Source organism: Eleginops maclovinus, chromosome 20 (genome assembly GCF_036324505.1).
Source record: "Eleginops maclovinus isolate JMC-PN-2008 ecotype Puerto Natales chromosome 20, JC_Emac_rtc_rv5, whole genome shotgun sequence".
NCBI classification, from domain to species: Eukaryota; Metazoa; Chordata; class Actinopteri; order Perciformes; family Eleginopidae; genus Eleginops; species Eleginops maclovinus.
In genome coordinates this window covers 10,609,434-10,631,577 of record NC_086368.1, presented here as the reverse complement: position 1 = coordinate 10,631,577, position 22,144 = coordinate 10,609,434, and the positions used below count along the sequence as shown (strand labels likewise).

The window sequence follows — 22,144 nt, the reverse complement described above, 5'->3', positions numbered from 1 at the left end:
TTCCCCCATGGTGTCATTCTATCGGCCACCCCTTGATTCTACTTGCTTTGACTGTTCAAATGAGATGCCAACCATCAAAATTGGATAAGGGGTTCCAGAGATATCACTATGCAAAACACATAGGCCAATTTTGACCGAAAATAGTATGGGAAGGGGGGTATGACCGAACGCAAGAGAAGGGTTAATGAAAAGATTAGTTTAGTTGCATCTTTTAGTAATAAGACATCCTTCATGGTTCACAACAACCTCTCAACTTTTTGTGTAATCTAATATTGTGTTTCTTTATGATAGCTCTTTGGTTTTTGCTCAATATAAATCCATCACATGTGTTCCAAGCAGAATGCATCACATCTGCTTTAAAAAAAGGATGCACAGAAACCTTATTAAATCTGGCTCTATGAGTCTGGTATGCAAACAGTTTTTCAAGGAGAGATTGTCTCCATGTTATTCTGGTTTGACCAAACTGGGGTGGTGATCATTGCGGGTAGCCAGAAGATGTAGAGCCGTTTATGGAAATGAGCCCTCATTACTTTCTGTTCTCATTCAGGGCGATACTCCCTGCTCCTTTTTTCTTCTTCTCCTCTCACTTCATTTTTCTCTCTCTATTGCTCTGTCTGTTTTTCTTTGGAGGAAATAAAACTGGGTCATATCCTCCTTCCTACTCCCTCCTCCTTATTGGCTTAAATGTAAAACAGAGAAAAAAATGAATTAATACAGCACTGGTGGATATATGGGAAGATGTATAGACATGGCTACACACACACACACACACACACACAGACACACACACACACACACACACACACACACACACACACACACACACACACACACACACACACAGGCGCCTGCAGTGCAACACAACACTCGATCCGAAAGCACTTGAAACGTATCTTTCCTCTCTCAGCGCATCTTGTCCACAAGTGTGTGTCTTATTTTCTTTCTCGCACAAGGTGCATCTCGCTGCTGCTTTTCTCCCCGCTACGTCTTTATCTAACATTTCAGGGGTTTTCAGCGTGGACTGCCTGCTCCCACAGCTCAATAGTTCTGTCAGGTTCACCTTTTTAATGTGGGAAGATGCCAGAGTCTTCCTTCCCCTCACACACACTCACACTCACCCTCACACACACACACACACACACACACACACACACACACACACACACACACACACACACACACACACACACACACACACACACACACACACACACACACACACACACACACACACACACGTTACAAATATAAAGAATAAATAAAGAAACACAATGGCAAGTGCAGAGCGGTTTCAATGTGTATCAGGTGAATGCATCTTAAGTTTTGACTGTTCTGAAGTAACATATTTCAGCCATTGTTTTGATTGGAGATTGTGACACTTAGTTTCGGTGAGACAACACATTGGTCTCTTCACTAAATTGTGATAATCATAAATTTGATTAGATAACAGACATAAACCCCATGTTCAAAGTTGAAAATAGTTGTGCTTTGCATGCTAGAATTGGAGCATCAATATTGAGACTTCAAATTGACATGAAGACTTAGACAGGTGGAGTTTCAGGGGGAAAGCGTTGTCTGCATCTATCTGCGAGACGGACTTTAACGTCAGTCTTCTTTATTTTCTGATGTTCTCGTAGTTCAGAAAGAAGCTGGGTGACTCCAACTGCAACTGCTGAATATGAAACTTAGACCACAGTAAAAGCACAATTACTGCATTAACAGGTTCAGTTTCTTTAAACAAATGCATCCATAATCCTGTACAGCTGATATCCTTTTGTACCTTCTCACTCATAATTCCCTGATAAATGATTAAAAGCGTAACCAGATATTCACGTTCTGCAACAGCCTCATAATTATGAGGATTTTCCTCTTTTAATAAGCGTCTCTTATGCATACGGAAATTAAATTAGGTGAATAAAACCATGTTGGAAAATGTAAATCTATAAATGAGCCAACATGTAAGTTAACTGAGAGATGTGATACATTTTTCACCTATGTGTAAAAATTATACCTTGATAAATGTTTCTGAGGCTAAAAAGTCATTTAACCAAGCTACTTCAGTGATGTGTTGTATGAAATTAAAATGATAGGAAAATAATAAAAATACTGTAGAAACATTACAAGTATTTCTGAAGAGTGGATCAATTAATTAATCAAACAAATACTTTAAAAACCAATACTTCAGTAACATTGTGCAATCATCTCATCGGTATTAAATTATATTGACTCCTGTGAAACTTACAATTTCGAGTAGCCTACCCTGTATCTTCCATTACAAGTGAGAAGTACAAGCAGCTTTAATCTTTAATCTGCTGCTTTTGAGGGATTGAAAGCAATTGTCCTCGACACATGTCCACCTCCTTCTACACCTACACACCGAACACTACCTTTACCCCACTCAGCATGTAAAGAGAGGACATGACCTCAGTATTCGTCAGTGATTTTTTTTCTGAGAGGCTTGGCCGCTGCAGAAGGATTAGGCGATTAGGAAGACAATGCTCAGAGATTGGCCAGCAGGCCTGATCAGATAAAACATGTTTAGAGCAAACAAAAGCTTGCCTCTGCTGTGGCGGAACATCGCCAGACCACTTTGATCTCCTCACTCTCTCCTGCCAGGGCAACAAGACTCTCCCTCACATTTTCAGATGCCGGTCTTGCAATCAAAGCCCCCTTCAAACGCGGGGGCTCTCAGGACTGCCCCGGCTATTCTCAGATTAATTACCTGACAACCCCTCTGAGGCCCCAAGGTTCTGCCAGCCCTGCAGGTTTCAACACTTAACGAATCCCTGACAGCAAACACATGTAGTCCACTCTCTGCTCTGATGAGCAATATACTGTATATATACATTATACAGTATACATGTCCCGTCAGCTGGGGCTAACAAGGACTGGAGACACATGTTTAGCTTTCAAGTTATGTACAATTTTATTAAGTGGTTTCTGCCTTTCTCTCTCATGTTTCCCAGTCATATTTATTAACAACAGTCAGAGCGTATTCTTTCCTAGCGCCATATCAGCCTTTAGCAAGGGACAAAGCTATGATTAGATTTGTTTTTGAAGGACAAATTCCCCCAAAACAGAACATAGATTCAATAAAAATAATTTACACAGTGTGTGTAAACTTGTTATTCAATTTAGGCAGTATCAGGTAAGCGGATGGACAGCAGTAGATTGAATGCACCCGGCCGCTCCTGAACAACATCCATTATCATCCACAGCCCACTGTAAATTACCCCTCAGGAGAACGGGCATAAATTCAAACACTTTCCATGTAATTTTCTTGAGCCCATCCTAACACAATTTCATACAATAAACTGATAACAGGATCTTTAAGTGTTTGTGCGTACGTGTGTGTATGTGTGAGTCCTCGGGCTTGCCATGGGAGGATATGAGGCAGTTCTTTGAGCACAGCCTGATCAGATTTACAGTCAAGAGAGAGGAAAAGACACACGCAAAATACAATGGAACTCATCCACAGAAGTGCTTGGGTATTGTATTGTGCTAACAAAACCTTTCTCAAATTGTTTCACAACAATAAAACTGACTGCACATCAGCCTCACTTCATGTTTATGGAAATAACTTTTAGTTGGCATATTTCATTCCCAAAATGACTGAGACGGAAAACCAAAATGCATTATTTATCACCAGGCAGCTTCAATTAGACTTATTGCAACCATCATGAAGATTCAACTTCGCAAAGGCTGTTTTAGGCTGCTTAACTGTAAACTTCATAACATAACAATCTATATCAACCCAATACAGACACTGCTGTGAACATCTTTGGGGCTAAAATATGTGGCTTAGATGTGTCTAATGCTGACTGAGCCTGTGCATTACATTATTTAAGTGTGAGGGCTTCCTCTTACTCAAAGTATTTTTTGATTTCACACACTAAGGGAATTCAGAGAGAATATTAAGCATGCTGTTTCATTTAAACACCTTTGATGCTCCTCTCACACTAAAAGATGAGTTGAACTACCTTTTTAAGCTTCCTTAAAACATTAGTTTCCTGTTTAGTTTCATCTTTTGTATGTTTTTGTGTTTAAAGTTGAACTATTAGGGCTATAGTTTGTATGCTGTAACATGCTGCGTGCCCATGTCAACATTTGAAGATGGTCAGACAGACCATAATGATCTGGCAGGAGTCCAAGACACAAAAAACACATGAGGAGACGAGGCTCTGCTACTGATACAGCAGGTTGGAAGTGGTTGTCCTCTCGCTTACTCTCATCCTGTAACAACCCAAACTCCTTGAGCTGCTCACTGTAGTGCGCTGAGAAAACATGTAGCAGTTTAACCTCTGGATGTCCTCAACACCTGGAACTTGTCCAAAGTATAGAAACCAGGGGTGTGATAGGAAAGCAGGTGTTTTATTGAATACAGAAAGTTATTTGAAGCAAAGTTCAGACAATATGTAGGGCTACCAAAAAAGGATTTTAAAATTATATTCTCAATTTGTAAACTTGTCAATGTTAGGAAACAGTGAAAATAATATTTCCCAGCCTAAGGTTAATGGCATAAAAAGTGTAGTTTTTTCCCTAAAAACATGTAGCTCAAGTATGTTTCAAATGATGGAATCCAAATATTTAGTATATTTGGATTCAATATTCTGTTTAGGCTTTTGTCACCAGAATCAAGATCAAGTTTATTTTCAAAGACTTTTTAGGCACATAACCCCATTAAAATGACACATGTCATTTTTAACTTTGCTTTTTGACATCAAACTATTTGTGACTTTATAGCTGGTAGGCAGATTTAGTTGGTTTTAGACAAGCAAAGCTAACTTGCTGATGGCGGTAGCTTCATATTTACTGCAGACATTGTGTTGTATCAATCTCCTTAACTTACACAGTGAAAAGCAACAAGTATTCCTGTAAATACGAAGGTGGGTTTGTGTTTTACATAGTGTAAACTAAGGCACCAGATTGTGATAAGAACAAAAATCCATAAGCAGAATGAGTGTTTACTTTGTTGATTCAGCCTCGCTGTGTGCTGTACCTGATGATATGGTGTTAGTAATTGAATAAATACAGTCTTCTGTTGTTAAGCATTATCTCGGATGCATTGTTTTCTGCACCACAGCACACAAAATGCATTACAATGCTTGACTTAGTCAGTTAGATTTTTTGCCCAAAATGGTACATGAGCTCTTTCCTCCTCTCTTTGTTTTATGAATCAGCTCACATCCATTTACTGTATCCACTGAAGGCCAGCTCACTCCATTCCCCCTCCCTCTCCCCCTCCTCTCCACCCTTGCTCCTTTTGATGACACAAGGTCACTAGAGGTCCGCGAGCGCAACTTAGAAACATAATTGAATTTCTTTTGACCATGACTTGTCATCATTTGTGTCCCAGTTTCTCTACTTCATTAGTAGGCTCTTGAGTGGAGAAGAGCAGGTCAATATGACCTTAGCATGGCTCCATTTAGTAAAACATTATTCAACCAAGATTGGCCCTTTGCTGCCCCTGTTTGGACCCCAGCTCTGAGTTCATGACATTTAAACGAGCCCGCATTTTAAAATGTAAATATATCCTTTCTGTTTTTTTTAAACAGAACCTGAAAGATGATTTATTGGCAGGAGTACTTCCCTGCGGAAAACATGACATGCAAATGAAATTGCAAACACACAAGTATGTTCACACATGAATGCCGGCTCACACGTACTGTATGTAGCACAGAAAACACAACTTCAGGAAAACGTGACTCATGCATCTGCATTAAATCATAAAATACTTCCATTTGTCAATACTCAACTTCTGTCTCCCTGTCGGTCTTCTTTGTGCCTGACAAAAGCTACAACATACATATGCTTAGTTTTTTTAACCACAACGCCCCTAGGCTCAAGTGGGCTCTCTCTCACTTAAAGACACGCAAGAAATATCTTAATTTTGCTATGGTTGTCATACTGCATGCCTCTACTATCACTGTAGTTCCCTCTGCCTCTACCTCCCATACTTTAGCGCAAGACTTGCTTTTGGCAGTGTGTGAGTGTTGTAAGGGTTTGAGCTAATCCAATAACAGGGCCCTGTTTTGTAGACAAGACTCTGTTAAGTTGTCAGCAAGACATGCTGCTTTAGAAATCAGAAAGCTTTCAGATGCCTGAGTGAGTCAGCAGGACATGCTCAGAATATTGCCCAGAGAAAATTTGAATCGCATTCATTAAACTTCCTGATGTTTTGAATTGAGATGGTTGAGGAAATAAAAATGGAAATGAATTGTGGTATTTGAATTTGTCCCAGAAAGCTTTGCGATTCAAGTAAATGTATACCTCATGAAGAACTGTGTTTGCCAGATTTTTGATTATGCCTACTCCGTCCAGCTGACAATATCGTCTGGCCACGTGACATGAAGCAGCTGTTCACGTATGAAAAACAGACAGGACTAACACCGCTTGTCAAGGTGTGGGCTGTTGACAGCATGTATTTTCAGAATCGCCTGACATTGTTTTTTGTTTTGACTTTGCCTCGCTCTTAAAACTCCAGCATGGCTAGGCACCCGGGTCGACTAACAATGCTGTTAGTTTCAGGCAGATCTGTTCGTCTCTCCTGATTGGCAAACGCTATTCAGCACAAGAGCTCAGTTTTCTACTTCTGACCAAGGAATTTCCTACTTTGGAAAATAAAGATGCATTTGATTTCATTTGAAACGTTACGTTCAATTCACATCTACTTGATTTCTGTTTGAAAATGGAAAACAACATTGGAAATCTGTAACTTGAAATTGCTTCTGTAGCTCAGGTATATTTTCAAATGATCAAATCCAAATATTAAATAAAAAGCTGTAAAATTACTGTGACAGAGAGAAAATGCTGTAGACTCTTTTACATTTTTTTTTTTTCTGTTTAGATTTTTGTCACCAAATTCAAGATCAAGTTTATTTTCAAAGACTTTTTAGGCACATAACCCCATTAAAATCACAACATGTCATTTTTAACTTTGCTTTTTGACATCAAACAATGTGTGACTTTATAGCTGGTTGGCAGATTTTGTTGGTTTTGGACAAGGTCAGACAGGATGTTTTTAAATGTTTAAAGTATTTTCGCTAAGCAAAGCTAACTTGCTGATGGCGGTAGCTTCATATTTACTGCAGACATGTGAGTTGCATCAATCTCCTTAACTTACACTGTGAATAGCAAGAAGTATTCCTGTAAATACGAAGGTGGGTTTGTGTTTTACATAGAGTAAACTACAGCACCTACAGTTTCTGTGGCTTGAAACTATTTCTTCCTCAATTTCTTGTTACCGTAATGTATTCACACATCAACTTTTATAAGTGTTCTGTCTTATAACTCCATCTAGTCTCATCAATAAATGTTCCAAGATTTTGAAAAGTGAGCCTTCTGTTTGTGTCTCTATTGGAAAACAGCTGCTGTGCCAGCAGGTCCCTCTGCTCCAGTGCACTCGGTGCCTGCCTGCCGTCTTCCTTTGTACATTCTCCCTGTCCTTGCCTCGAAGAACTATATATTCTCATCACCCAGATCAACAGATTTTGGGTTAGCGAATCTTGAAGGTGCTATAATGTGTGTCTTGTATTCGGTATTTCTGAAACCCTTAATTTAGGTGAATATTAGCTGTGAATGATAATGACTTTGCCATCACCTTGCCGGATGTTCTCACCTGCCTGTTCAATAGACGATATATTTACCCCCTCCTCCCCGTTCCCTTCCCTCTTCTTCTTCTAAAGCTCAGCAAAGGGACCATTTCAACCAACGATCGTATTATAGATGTTTTATGCAACGCTCTAACTTTATATTAAGGCATCCTAATTGAGTCAGCATGGAAGGTACTTAGTTACATGAAGCAGCCTTTCAAGTATATTTGATTTAGAAAAAGCTTATTTCTAAAAGTCCTCTTTCAAGGTCAGTGTTCTCAAACAAGACATTAAATCACTCAAAAATGTAAAACAACAAATTACTCAAATTAACAGTTGGCTCTTTGTGAAGCTAACCAAAAACTGGTTGATGTTTAGCAGTGTGTTAGCTACAGCAGCTGATTTGATTGTGTAAGTTCACTGAATTTATTAAAAAAAAAATTCCCACACCTTTCAGAGTCTGCACAGTTAATGTTCGGTGTCTCGGCTGTGACATTTAAACCTGTGCAGAGAGGGAGAGAGATTGGTTGACACGATAACTCCACATCTCTTTGAGGATAATTTGAACCTACATGTGGATGCTGGCGTAGATGACCTTTAGGTTGATTAATTGTTAAGTGATGATTCAATGGTGAATAGAGTGCATTTTGTACAGCCATTTTTTAGTCTTTGAGACCACTCAAAGTGCCAGCATTCAATCATTCACACACCAACGACCATATGATTGGTTGACAACCATCTCAACCAAAAATACACACAATCAGAGGAGAGATAACAACAGCGTTAAATATTAAACTGGCTTGTTGTCCATGTGTATGCATTTTGTATGCTTGGTATACACAACATAGCGTTTAGTTAACCATTTACATGTTCCTCATCCATCAAAATGACAACAGTGAAGTAGGGGTGGGCGATATACCGGTATGATAGTAAAAACTGGTATTGTGCTGCGCCATGATATGAATTTTGAGATATCGTTGATACCGCGGTATTCATAAATTGGCGTTCATATTTTCGGTCGCATTGTCGAACATTCTTTGTCTTCTGAAGTATATTCAAACGGGCTTCGGAAGATTAACCTAACAACAGATCTCCGCTGGATTAATGAATGCCTGGACGTGTTCCTAAACAGCGTGTCTGTTACTAAAACAGCTGTGCATAGAGTTCTCGTGCACCTAATTTCCATACAAAAACGCTCCACGAGCTCCTTATAAGGGCATGCAAGACGTGTGAACAATCCAGACCCCACAGGCAACGCGAAAGCAACTTTAAACGATCAAAATCATGACATTATTTTAGGACATCACGATGTCTAGTAGAATCATGAATGTAGATGTCAAACGGAGTTTTTTAGTCCGCGGTAAGCATAATTGCGTGTTTAGAACAAAGTTTTGGAAATCTTTTCCCCCGTGACTGATTTCGTAACTTCTAGCAAGCAGGGGCTGGTTTGAGCGGAATGGTTTTTCAGTGAGGAGACGCACAACGCTAAATGCATATGCAGTGAATGATATTAGCCTACTGTAATTATGCCCATTATTTGATTTAAGTAATACAATACAACAGAAGGTAAGCAAGAAATAAAGCCTGGTCCATATACAAGCCTGCCCCAAATAAGGCCAGTGCGATGTGCAGCCTAAGTAAATAAAAGCACTCGGCCACAATTTGAGGATTTACGGTGTAGACCTATTTTTATGAGCGGACGTTGCAAGCATTTTTTGCTGCGCGGAAGTAGTGCTAGCAATAGTGGATCCAAAACAAGAAGAAGAAGAAGAAGAATGTACGGTTTTATTAAATTAACTACTTTAATCTAATACTTCCCACCGCAAAAGGGGGTTTTCTACTGGTGAAACAGTGTCCTACTCAAGCACGGGAATCCGATCTGTCTTTTACACGTTTTATTTCACCAAGCACTCGAACATACATTACACATGCTAGGTAAACAACAGCTCAGCTTCACCAGTCAAAAAACTGATCCTACCAACCGGCAGGTTAACGCATGCGCAGATGGGACCACATCCGGTCTACATCTGCCCATATTTGGAAAACTTTGTGAAAACTCCACAAAGAAGAAGACGAAGACGACGAAGAAGAAGAAGACATTGAAGAAAAAGAAGACATTGAAAATGAAAGATGAGTCAACAGGCAGAAAAGAATACCCAGGTGCAGGATGACGAATTAGTGAAAAAGAAAGGGGGCACCTCTGTCGTGTGGAACTGGTTCGGTTTTAAGATCTCCGACCTCGAACAAAAAAATATCTTATGTAAATTGTGTCGCCGTGCTGTTTTAGCGAAAGGTGGAAACACCACCAATTTATTAAATCACCTTAAAACGATGCATGTACGAGAATATGCAGATTGCATCAAAATGCGAGAAGCAATCAGCCCAGGAGCTCGACCAAAGACAAGCCAGACTTCCACTCAATCGCTTCAGCAATCACTACAAACATCATTCGCTGCCGGTACTCGCTATGAGCGGACAAGCAAGAAATGGAGAGACATCACGGAGGCTATAACCCATCACATTGTGAAGGACATGGTACACATCCAAACTGTGGAGAAAGTGGGTTTCAAAAAGTTACTTCAAACTCTGGACCCAAGGTACGAGATCCCGAGCCGCAAGTACTTCAGCCAGAAATGCCTGCCTCAACTTAACTTGGAATGTCGGGAGAGAGTTTACCGCGAAGTAAGCCAAGTCGATTTATGATGTTAAAATACATATTTTGCCTCAACTAATGTCATTTAACTAAGAAGGGCTATTCAAATGTGATTCAGATTGTTTTCCCCTCATATATCGTGATATAATATCGATATCGTCTGGACAGTGAAAAATATCGTGATATGAATTTTACCTCATATCGCCCACCCCTACAGTGAAGTCTAATCATTGTGGGGTTGATTACTAGCCGCTAGTGATTGCTGCAAGACATGTAGTATTGATCAGTTCTGCGTCCACATGCCAATTATAAAGGCACATCCGAGTGCTACCCACTTATGTTGCACCACCCAGTTTACTTGACATTTGTTTTCCTCCTTATTTAATAAGCAAGACAAATCTGCACCCTCCTTTGTAACCAGTAGAAATAATCAGCTTGAGTTCATGTCATGCACATTTAACCAAAAAGATTGCTTACTTGACTCATAGTATAATGTACATAGAGCAATAGAGTGGTGCAGGGATGACGTATTTGTGTAGGCCGACCTGGAAGAAAGCTTACATGGGTTCCCTCGACAAAAAAGCAATGCGATTTCTCCATAGGATTTTGGAATATTGTAAAAAATTAGATCTGTGGAATAAGAACCTGTTTGATAAATGCACGTTTTATACTCTTCAGTTTTATAATTTTCAAATCATAAATCTTATCGACAGCTTTGTTTTTTTTTTGGGGGGGGGGGGGCACTGCTGATGTATTTAATGTCGTAGAACAAAACGTGATCCGTCTCTTAAATTTGTGTCAACCACAGACCTTATTCCAAACTATTTTCCCAAATCCTATGGATAAATCCCATTGACGAGGGAACCCGAAGTGGTAAAATGTTAACTCACTTCCGTGTTTTAGGACTCGTTCCTGCACCACTCTACGAAGAGCAGGATATTCAGGACACAACTGAAGCGAATGTTTCAACTGCATGTTGCAAAGGCTCTTTCCTGGTGGATATTGTAATATAATTTGTGTTTTGTTGTTACAAACAAAGTATTCACTGGTGTGAGTACTAATGAACAAAAGGAGAGAAATGTATCTGCACACACAGCTCGGTAGAAAATTAATTGTCAAGCTTCAAGGTATTGGATGTTTGTAGAGATTTTGTGGTTTGAGACATGAGTAACAAATTCATTCACCAGAGCCGGGTGTGCAGTTATACTTCAGATCTTGAAATCTATTCTGTGCATCAGCGCTACCATGACTAAAACCAAGATTAATTGCTTTCATATCTCTGGTGCGGGATCGCAAACTGCTGGGACACACATAGAAACACACATACACACACACACACACACACACACACACACACACACACACACACACACACACACACACACACACATCCACAGTGTCTTCCCTACACACATTTTCTTTGTTTTGCACACGGTACACAATGTACCAGATCAAAATGAATGTGCATGCATCAAAATGAGACCGGCCTAATTGACAGGGAGGCTTCAATGCTGTGCTGACGCCATACAGCATTTCAGTCAGAACAAAACACCTCTAAACTAAAGAGGGGATTAACCATTGGAAATGAAGAAAGAGAACCATATTAGGCAGGTGTGTGTGCATTTGTGCAAACCAAACTGATCAGTGTGTTGCTGATACAGTGTGTCCTGTCTACAAGGCTCTCCATGTTTATCATAACTGCATACAGATGATGTTGATAGGGCTTGTTCATTCCTTGAAGGATACAGAGTCTCTATTTGCATCTGACATTAAAGTAGGGGAGCGAGCGCGGCAGCTTATTACAAAGCTGACAGGAGAGAAAGACGATGCATAATGCACCTCTGTGAGCAGGAAACATCAGAGCGCCGAGGCTACCGCCCGCTCTCTCTTTAACAGCATCTATTCCACTTCCCCAATCACCTCTCTGTCTGTCAGCTGCAATGAGAAGAGCGAGGGAGGGGGAGAAAAAAGATGTAGAAGAAATCACACTACTGTTTAAATATGCAATCACTTTGGCAGCTACAGTGACTGAGCAACATCATCTGAGCAGGGGAGAGTGCTTTTTGTGTCTGTGAGTGGGAGAGATCGAGATCAGGTGTGAGGAAGGCAACAAAAAAAAAGAGAAGGAAAGAAGGAAGGAGGGAGAGAGTGCTGCTCTGAGGCGTTCCATCATCCACCAAACTCCTGCAGCTTCCCTCCTCCTCCTCCTCCTCCTCCTGGAGAGAGAGAGAAACAGCAATAGAGTGAGAGGACGATAGAGAGGGGGGAGCAACAGAAAGAGAGAGAGGGAGAGAGAGTCACGCTTACAAGCCAGCGGAGAAGAGACGTCAAGAGGAGGATCTACTGAGGGAGAAAAAAAAAATCCTTCTCTCTTCTGCTGCCTCTCTCCGTGCATCCTACGGGCAGCAAGGAGCGTAGAGGAGCGAGGAGGATCCGGCTGGCATATTTTCTACGCTGCTTCCCCGCTATTTCTGCGGCTGATCACAGTGGGTGGAGAGCAGGGAGAGCCGCCGAGAGCTTGATCGGTGACACCGCTCCGCAGTAAGCAGACCAAGAGTACTGTAGAGGAGCCGGGATGCTTAACAACCTGACCGACACAGAGGAGGGGGACGGAGGAGCCCAAAGCCAGGGTGAGTGATGGGATGTGTCACACGCACACACACGAGCAAATATGCAGAAACAGTAACATCTCAAATGGCAATGCGGGACACATAGATACTGTATATCCTCCCACACACACAGAGAGGTGATGAATGTAGTGCGGTAAATGCTTCGTAAAGCACACACAATTTAGGTTGATGGGAGTGAGCAGTCATTGGGAGAGGGTGTGTGTGTGTGTGTGTGTGTGTGTGTGTGTGTGTGTGTGTGTGTGTGTGTGTGTGTGTGTGTGGGTGTGTGTTTGCGTGTGTTACAGCACAGTACGGTGGTCGGCTTGCCTCCTCTGCTGCTGCTCTTACTGCAAGGCTGTTGTGACAGGAATAGTAATGGGCTTACTCCATACGATGAATGGATAGTGTAAGGGCATCACAGCTTTGTCCAGCACATGCACAAACCTGCATTAACACACACACACACACACAGACACACACACACCAACATAGCATACATAAACATGCAAACATGTACACTAATGTTTTCTAGTGCAGAAACGTCAAATAGTTTGTTCATTCTACATTGCCAAACTTCAATGCTCCAATCGCATATGGTTATCTGTGGACAGGCGGTAGGGCATGTGCACGCTCTCACAAACACACAACCACTCACAATTACAGATACCAAGCCACCACTGCTGCTAATCCCATCACCCCCCAGCTGTCAAAATCAGCCCTCCAACCAATCCCCATGGCTGAGCCCAGGCCGCGGTCTCTGCAGGCTTTCCGTAGAAAAACCTGTGGGTTACTGGTTTATGCAGAACTCGGTGGTGAGTGCTGAACCCTTCTCAGGCCAGGACAAAAAACTGAACCTATGCTTAAGTGTTAGTGACTGGAAAAGCACATTTAGAAACAAGTCATGAAAGTCACAGGTATTTTTAATTTCCATTTTTTTCAATCCCAACGGCTGACTGGAGCTGTGGATAATTCTGCAGAAGCTGCTCACCAGCATATGTTCAGGATTGTTGAAGCTCTGCACACTTGTCTATATCTCTCAAGGCCCAGCTTTCTCTCTTACACTGCCCTCTTTTCTTCCCTTTTGGCTCTCTACATTCACTCTTTGATGTTTCCCGTTATGCATTAAGGTACAAATCTCCTTGTTGTTGTCAGGACTCCCAGGGATGTAGTGGAGAGACGGATGAGAGAACAGTCACTATGCTGCTTCTCCTACCTGTGAGGGCTTAATGATAAAAATAGACCAGCACTGGGAACATGAATATTTAACTTAATGCGGGCATCTCTTTTTTTTTTTTTCTGTGAGGACGGGGATTACAGTGGTGCGCTAAGAGCAGGGACAGCGGTTGTAAGAGGTTGGCGACAGGTTTTGAAGCATGACCCCGTTTTATGAGTGCGACGAATCGAAACCATCAAGGGCAGGTTACCGAGCGTGACATGAAGCCACATAACGGCGCGTGCAGGAGTGTTAGGCTAACAAGATCATTTGAGCGTTGCTGTCTTTGTGTGTGCTTCTACCTTTTAGCACTGTGGGTCTGATTATGTGCGTGCAGAATTTCCAAGTTGGCACGCATGTCAGACTGAGTACACTTTAATGTCTGACCACATCTCCTGCAAAATGTAGATGTCAGACTTTCATTTGTCAGGCTGTCCCTTTTTATCTGTTCCAGGGTAATGCACGGATATTACCTATGTATCTAATGTGCACACAGCTGTGTTGGGACCCTTAGAGAGGGGGATAAGTGCCCACCAACACCACTACCACCTCCATCTGCTTTCAACACATCTCTCTTTTCCCCCCCAGTGGCACTCTCTTCATATCCTTCTCTTTTTGTCACTCTGCAGTAGAGGCATCTCTCAGGATAGGACCTCATTCACACACACACACAAACACACACACACACACACACACACACACACACACACACACACACACACACACACACACACACATACACACACACACACACTCACACAAACACACACACACATCCCTTTCATCGGTCACGAATCACGGCCTTATAAGCTAGCGGTGCAACAACCTGAATAATTCCGTTTAGTCATCAGTACTATGCAGCGGCGACTCCGGATAGGGAGGGCTTTCCGCCTCTTTACAGTAGGAATGTCAGAGGCTGTCGCTGTCCCCCGGTGCTGAAAACGGCTCCTTCCCCTCTCCCCCCTCCTGACTCCAGTTGCATGTACATCCAGGAGCTCAGGCCTGCCTAGCGCTGTCCAAGGTGCTGATTTATAGCCTTCATTACCCGGCTGGGTCACAGCCCAGGAGAGGACAGCACAGGGAGTTGCACACAGCATCAGGGTGCAGGTGTGTGTGTGTGTGTGTGTGTGTGTGTGTGTGTGTGTGTGTGTGTGTGTGTGTGTGTGTGTGTGTGTGTGTGTGTGTGTGTGTGTGTGTGTGTGTGTGTGTGTGTGTGTGTGTGTGTGTGTGTGTGTGTGTGTGTGTGTGTGTGTGTGTGCACGCGCGCGCGTTTGCACTGCGTACCTTTTTATAGGCATGTAAAGATGAAAGGCATAATTGTCAGGGAAATTTTAAAAAAAGGTTGTAAGGGAAGAAACGAACGCCTGTTGACTCAATGCCAGATTTACATATTCATAAGTTACTCTCCCACCATATTTTTAATTATGTGCAGATCTTCTCTTTGGAGTGTCAGTGGTGCAAGGAAGTGGGATGCAATCCCAAGTTGAAGGAAGGGTGAAGCTGTGGTGATATCTGCTGCAGGGAAAGGGTTTGAAGGCAGAGCATTTCTTGTTTTTTGTGATGCTCTTACTGTCTGAAAGCTGAAATAATGAAGGATGATGGAGGCATAAAGTTGCGGGTGTAGAATGATGCGATACAGTTATTTTTTAACCCACAATGAGACGAGAGCTGTCATGCTTATGTTCAAATGTGTAAAGTGCTATTTTACAAATGTTCTAACAATCAACTACTTCTACTTAATCCTGTTAGGTTGTGATCCTGTCACTATGGCGATAAGCTGTAAACAGTGTTTACTTCAACAGTCAGAGCCCTCGTTGCTTATGGTTTAGTATTAAGACGAGCTGTTATGGGTTCTTGTTAGTGGCAAAAGGGATTTCATGCTACTTCTCCAAATGTTTGTTACAGTCTGCAGTTTTTCATTTATATATTCAGTCGCTCATTAATGTGTCACTTCAGTTTAACGCTCCACTTTAATGAGTGAGTGGTTTCTGTAACGTGTGCATAATTAGAAATTGCTCAGCAGGTCAGCGGACTGCTGTTAGCCGGCTCCCTCCATGTACATCTGCAAGATTATTTAGAAATATTATTACCTCTGTAAAATACACAATATCTTGATTAGGTCTTTAACGACATACAAAGAGACATTTTTATACATTTTAACATGCCTCATCCACATAATACATCTTAGTCAAGTATGCAGTGGAACAAATTAATTGTTAAAGACTTAAATTAGAACTCTTTCACTAAAAAATATACTGGCAAGCTTGAAAACTCTTCAGTTAAACCAAAATCTTTAACAAAATAACAAAAAGGGCCTCCATATGTATCGATATATTCTGTCTAGCCTTTAATATGTAAGATATCCTCTCTAGAAAATGCATTTTATTGGTATAAATAAAATATATTATGGACATTATGGATATCCTCTATGCATAAACACTGTAGTAACTTTGGTGGCATGCCGCTTTTTATAACAGTAAGCACTCCTTGCAGCTACAGCTTGTTGCACAGGGAGTACGTTAGAACAGTAGAGCCCAGCACAGTCAGTTATGTTGATGGGCTCAAGGTCACATCCTGCCATCTGCATCTCTTCCCAAAACAGACAAAAGTAAATAGATGCATAAAAAGGTCAAAACTTTCATTTTCTTGTCACTTTTTACAGTGAAACATGGTTGTCAGCATTGGTAACACATACTGTACATGCGTTTCCTGTGATTGCTTCACAATTAAAAGGCTACCTGTATTCCTCCAGTTATGTGCTTCTAATGTGAAGCTATAAATTAAGGAGATGTCCAGTCTGCTATAGCAATAACTTGACATAGGTCTGAAACAACGTTAGAAAATTAAACAATTAACAGTGAGGCTGATATTAAGACAATTTGACTGCAGCACATTTTTTAAAGAAAAATTACCAACCATAAAAAAGTCAGGGTTTGATTAGAGAAGACATGTCATTGCTTCAATCTTTATCCACCAGTTAGAAGCTTTAAATTGTTTATGTATTCATGACTGGATTTAAAACAGGTTCCATCGTCTTAATCATAAGTAATTTAGGTATTTACTTGTTGTTTATGATATTAAACTGAGTGTCTTTGTGTTCTGGGCTGTTTGTCAAAAAAACTACATCATACTTTAACAACTTATTTAATTTGAGTACATTGGGCTGTGGGACATTATAACGACACTTTATATGTTTTTATATATTTAATAGCCAAGATCTCCTTTCTGGATTAATTTAGAAAAAAGCCTGCAGATAAATTAATAATGAAATAGTCTCTTCATCCACTCTCTGCAGCCAGTGCCTATTCTTGGTCAGGGCTGTGGATGGGGTTGTAATGATGTTTTAGTTATGGCTGACTGCATAATACTGCAAAATGCTCCCCGGGGCCATCTCCTAGGGAGGCAGTTGTTGTGCATGCTCCACGTCATTATTCTCTGTCTACCCTCTCTGCGACTTATCTACTGTGAATGGAGAGAGAGAGGGGGCAGAAATGCACTGTAAGTTAGAGAGATTGCTGGCTAATACAGAACACAGCCACTTGTTACCCGGGGAAGGTAGCTCTCTGGCTGCACACAAAAACATGCATTTGCAGTAGCTTAGCACGAAAGTGTATCCTCTCCACATGAGTAGACAAACACATAGGCATGCCATCCCCTGCAGCAAAGCAGTGTTTAGGTCAAGTTCAATACATTGTTGCCGTGTCAGCAAGGTTAATTGCGTAGCAGGCGAAGCTTTGAGAAGGAAAAACTTCATATAATGCAGAAATACAGAGTTTTATAAAAACGTTTTATTATCATTTCTCACATCGATGCGCACAAAACGTATTTACAAAAGGATACGTATTTACCACCAATATAATCAGTTCTAATAATACTAATAATGACAATAAAATAAAATATTAGTATATAAAATATATAAATATATACAGCTCTGGAAATGTTTTAAAAGCACTCCAAATTTGTCTTAAATCTTTATCTCTACATGTTCTGCAGACATTTTGTCAGTAGTTTATAGAATACAATAATAAAAAATGCATTTAACTTGAAGTCAAACGTTCAAATAATAAAACAAGAAAACATGGTAATGCTGAAGTGGTCTCTTAATGTTTTCTGTCGCTGTATATATATTATGTACATCACAATAGAAAATATGCACGAATACTGTTGACCAAATTAGTAATGCAAAATAAAGTTGTGCGTTTATTAGCTATTTCTAGGTATTGTAACACATTTCTACTCTCTTGCTTTTGAGTAAGGTATTTTTTATCAATGTACCAACCACCATCTTGCAAATGTCTTCTGAAGTCCAAATATAGATTATAATTATGTCTCACCTAATTGAATTTAGTTAAAGGTAGGAATTAATAAAACATGGATATAATAGCTGGTGTAACAATGGGGCAGATGAATTGGTTCCTGCTAATTAGAGTATGGTTGCCATCAGTGGTGGGTGTCCATATTTAAGGGGTGGGTATTCATTCCTTGGTTTGTCAATTCATAAGCAGAAGAGAGTATAATCAGCAGTGAAGGGCTCTGCTTCCCCAAAGCTTGCTGTTGACACACACTGTTCTGATGAAAAGCTTGCACACAAGCCTGTACAATGCAGGCCCATGCACACACACATTCACAAGAGCAGCACTTTTCTCTTCTATACACACACAGGTTTCTATCGTTTTCCAAAGTTGAATCGCTATTGTAGACACGTGTCACACATTCAGGTGTCCAGGGTATTGTTTTTCAGTAATTTGGATGTATAATTTTATGAAAGTACTGCACTGAAATGTGGTTTTATTGCATGTTCGACTGAAAACATCAAATCTGCTCAATGTAATTGCAATATTACAGCAGTACAAATCCCTTGACGGCAACAAAAACAGTGGCAGGAACTTACAGTTGCAAAAGGGTTTCTGAAGTAAAAGAGTTACTAATGGATGGTCCCATAGAGAAATGGATGGCTGGTTTTATGGAGGGAAAGCAGAGGTCAGTGGAAGTGAAGGAAAGAGATGAGTCATGGCAGAAAAATCTCAACCAAGCCGAACACAGGAACCTTCCTCATCTGTTCCTCCACTTTACTGACAATTTAATGGAAATGTTGGCTTCTGTGGATCTCTTGTATTACAATGTCAAAATATTGCAGGAGGTAGTAAGAGTATTTTTTATGTCGAAAAGTCATCATGCAGAAGAAAATCTATGAAATAAAAGGTAAAAATACACGTCTAATTATAGATTTAATTGTTTTACCCTTTTAGATACCCAGTCATATTTGCCAACTTATGTTAGACAAGTTTTTTTATATCAAAATGCAATCATCTTTCCGTCCTGTAAAACCCAATATGACACGTGCTTACTGTAGGTAATGGAATACCAAAAAACTTCAGCCGATGATAGTATGACATCCATCCGCCAGTCAATCCAAAACCTTTAGTGACAATGGAGGTATCATGTGAAGCCAAATTACTTTGTATCATGCTTTATTCAAAGCCCGCCCTTTTCTTAATGGTCCAATCAAATGCGAGGATATGATTTCAATTCCTGTTTGTAAATGTACAGCGCTCAAATATTAGATTTTTACCAAGGAGTACATCACATTGCAAAAGCTAATGATGCTCTAACTTCAAATTTACTGGGACATAACTTAGACCAACTATACCTAATAAAATCAGCATGTTACAACTTTCTTTATTGATCGTCAAAGATTATAGATTAGAGTAGATTATAACAGCAAAACACAGCTTTCTTGAATGCATTATATTCTTTAAAGTATAGTAAACTCATTATTTGATACCTTATTTGCGGAAGCAATTTACCTTTAATGGTCCTTGGGATTGTGAGCATCTCCTGAAAATGTCCTATCAAAATGGAATTTGGCTCAGCTTCAGGACGGTGTGTTTGAATCTGCACTCAGCAGCTAGGGTAAATCAAAACGCCTGCACAGGTGAAGCAGCCTTGCTTTACTTCGGCTCGTAATTGAAGAGACAGAAGTCCTTGATGAGTCTCTCAATTTCCACCCAATCTAGCATCACTGCAAAGCGACCTGTACCAGGAGATGGAACCATAATGAAAAGCAACGTATTGATTTGCTCTCACTCATACACCTATTTGGTGTGATTTAGCTGGTGTGTGGCTGAGGCTGGCCTCAGAACTATGATATCCACTCGGCCCTGCAACACAACAATCCATGGTTTCACCTGTGTGTTTGTGTGTGTGTGTGTGTGTGTGTGTGTGTGTGTGTGTGTGTGTATGTGTGTGCGCGTGTGTGTGTGTGCGTGTATGGGCCTGGCTTCATCCTATTATTTCAAGCTGTTTTGCTTTGGCTCAGGAGAAACAAATAACCAAGTAGGTAAGGTAGATTGCCATGGTTACAGTCTGGGCAGTTGGAAATGTTCCATTAATTAGCAAAAATATGAACCCTTTACACTGAGGTTAAACACAAACATAAAAACAGCACCCAAAATGATAGCACACAGTTCTCCTTTGCCATTCATTTGTTTATACAGGTACATTGTACCTGCAATAGATTTCCTTTCATTGGGAATGTATATTATTTAGGTTGAGGAATTTCCCTGGTGTATACATCCCTTGTAATTTTACTAAGCGCAGAGGAGTTACGTTTCTCTCTTTTCAAGCTCAAACGTTGCATTTGCGTCTCTGCACTCTCTCTGAGGAAGGCTAATCAATCCCCTCAGCTCCATCTTTAATTGCCTAGGTAATCACCACCAGCTACCAGCGAAATAGTTTTTATTTCCCTCATCTTAAGAGTGGTTGCTATAGAGCATGCGCTTTGCCATCACATGTGTACTTGGCCCTGAGCATGTATATGTATACTATGACTCTCATACATATGCGTGTGATCTCCTTTAATGTATGTGCATGCTAATATTAGCACAACAAAGAACAGCGGATGGACACGCACAAGAAAAAACTGCTAGTGTTGAAGTCAGCCAGCAGCGGAGGATAAATTGTGTATGTGGGTGGTTGGACGTATAGTTTCAGCTGTGTGTGTGTGTGTGTGTGTGTGTGTGTGTGTGTGTGTGTGTGTGTGTGTGTGTGTGTGTGTGTGTGTGTGTGTGTGTGTGTGTGTGTGTGTGTGTGTGTGTGTGTGTGTGTGTGTGTGTGTGTGTGTGTGTGTGTGTGTGTGTGTGTGTGTGTGTGTGTGTGTGTGTGTGTGGGAGGATCCTCTGTTATACAGAATGGTAATGTGGGATTGCTGTGTCTTTAAACTAGAAAGAGGCTTAATTGGTGGGTATGAGTGGGCAGAGGGACTGCGAGGCGACTGCGAAGCCAGCGGTGGAAGTTTCTGTACAAAGTAGAAACTCGCCTGGCCGCCTTGGACGAGAATCAAACACACAGTCTTGTAATTGGTCAGGGGAGGGCTGTGGGGGAAGGGCACAGAGGGGGATCTATCATTCACAGTCTGCTTCATCGTCAGGACTCTAATCTGGCCAGCAGTTCACCATTGGACCGGCTATACTCAAACACACACATAATGTTCGGAAAGGACGGGAATTCCTAATTAGGCTGATGGGCTCGCACCAACATCATGCTTTTGCATTAGAACTCCAGTTCACAGAATGGAGTTCAGAGCATGCAAGTAATACAGCTTAGATGATGAAAAAGTAACCAGTGATTAATTACTGACACATACAGTGTAGATGTGCACAAGATAAAGTAATGAGGTAACACTTAAAGAGTGAGAACACATGGAACATCAAGGACAAATATAAGTACTCTCATTTTCTCCCCCTTCATCTTAGATAGAGAAGAAAGTATTTCTACAGTTTGTTGATTTTGGCATGTCCAACCTTTATCAGTGTTTGAAGTGGAGAGAGATAATGTTAACAAGCTACTAAGTAGGGAAGAGCGTTACACTTATAGAGCTGCATCTTAAAGTTATCATGTACAAAAAGGTGATTACAGATGGTGACCAAAAACCCAAGACTAAAAATATAACAGAAAAATATAAAGTGAGTAGATCCTAACATTCAAGTTGTATTCTTCATTTGCTGTTTACTCTTTATATCAGGTGTGTGATTTTGGCAACATAACATTTTGAAATATTTTTGTATGTATGTGGATA

General features: G+C 40.8%; 1 protein-coding gene across 2 annotated transcripts in view; it reads left to right on the top strand.

Moving 5' to 3' along the window:
• The window catches only part of slc12a5a (solute carrier family 12 member 5a), a 153,933-nt gene that overhangs the window by 42,365 nt on the left and 89,424 nt on the right, over window positions 1–22,144 (top strand). The window contains exon 1 of one of the 2 annotated variants that reach the window (XM_063910514.1): window positions 12,585–12,875. The exons of the other annotated variant lie outside the window; for it this stretch is intronic. Coding sequence (XP_063766584.1) covers window positions 12,821–12,875 — 55 coding nt within the window. The 5' untranslated portion in view covers window positions 12,585–12,820. Of the gene's footprint in view, window positions 1–12,584; window positions 12,876–22,144 lie in introns of those variants that run through there. 2 annotated transcript variants of the gene reach the window in all.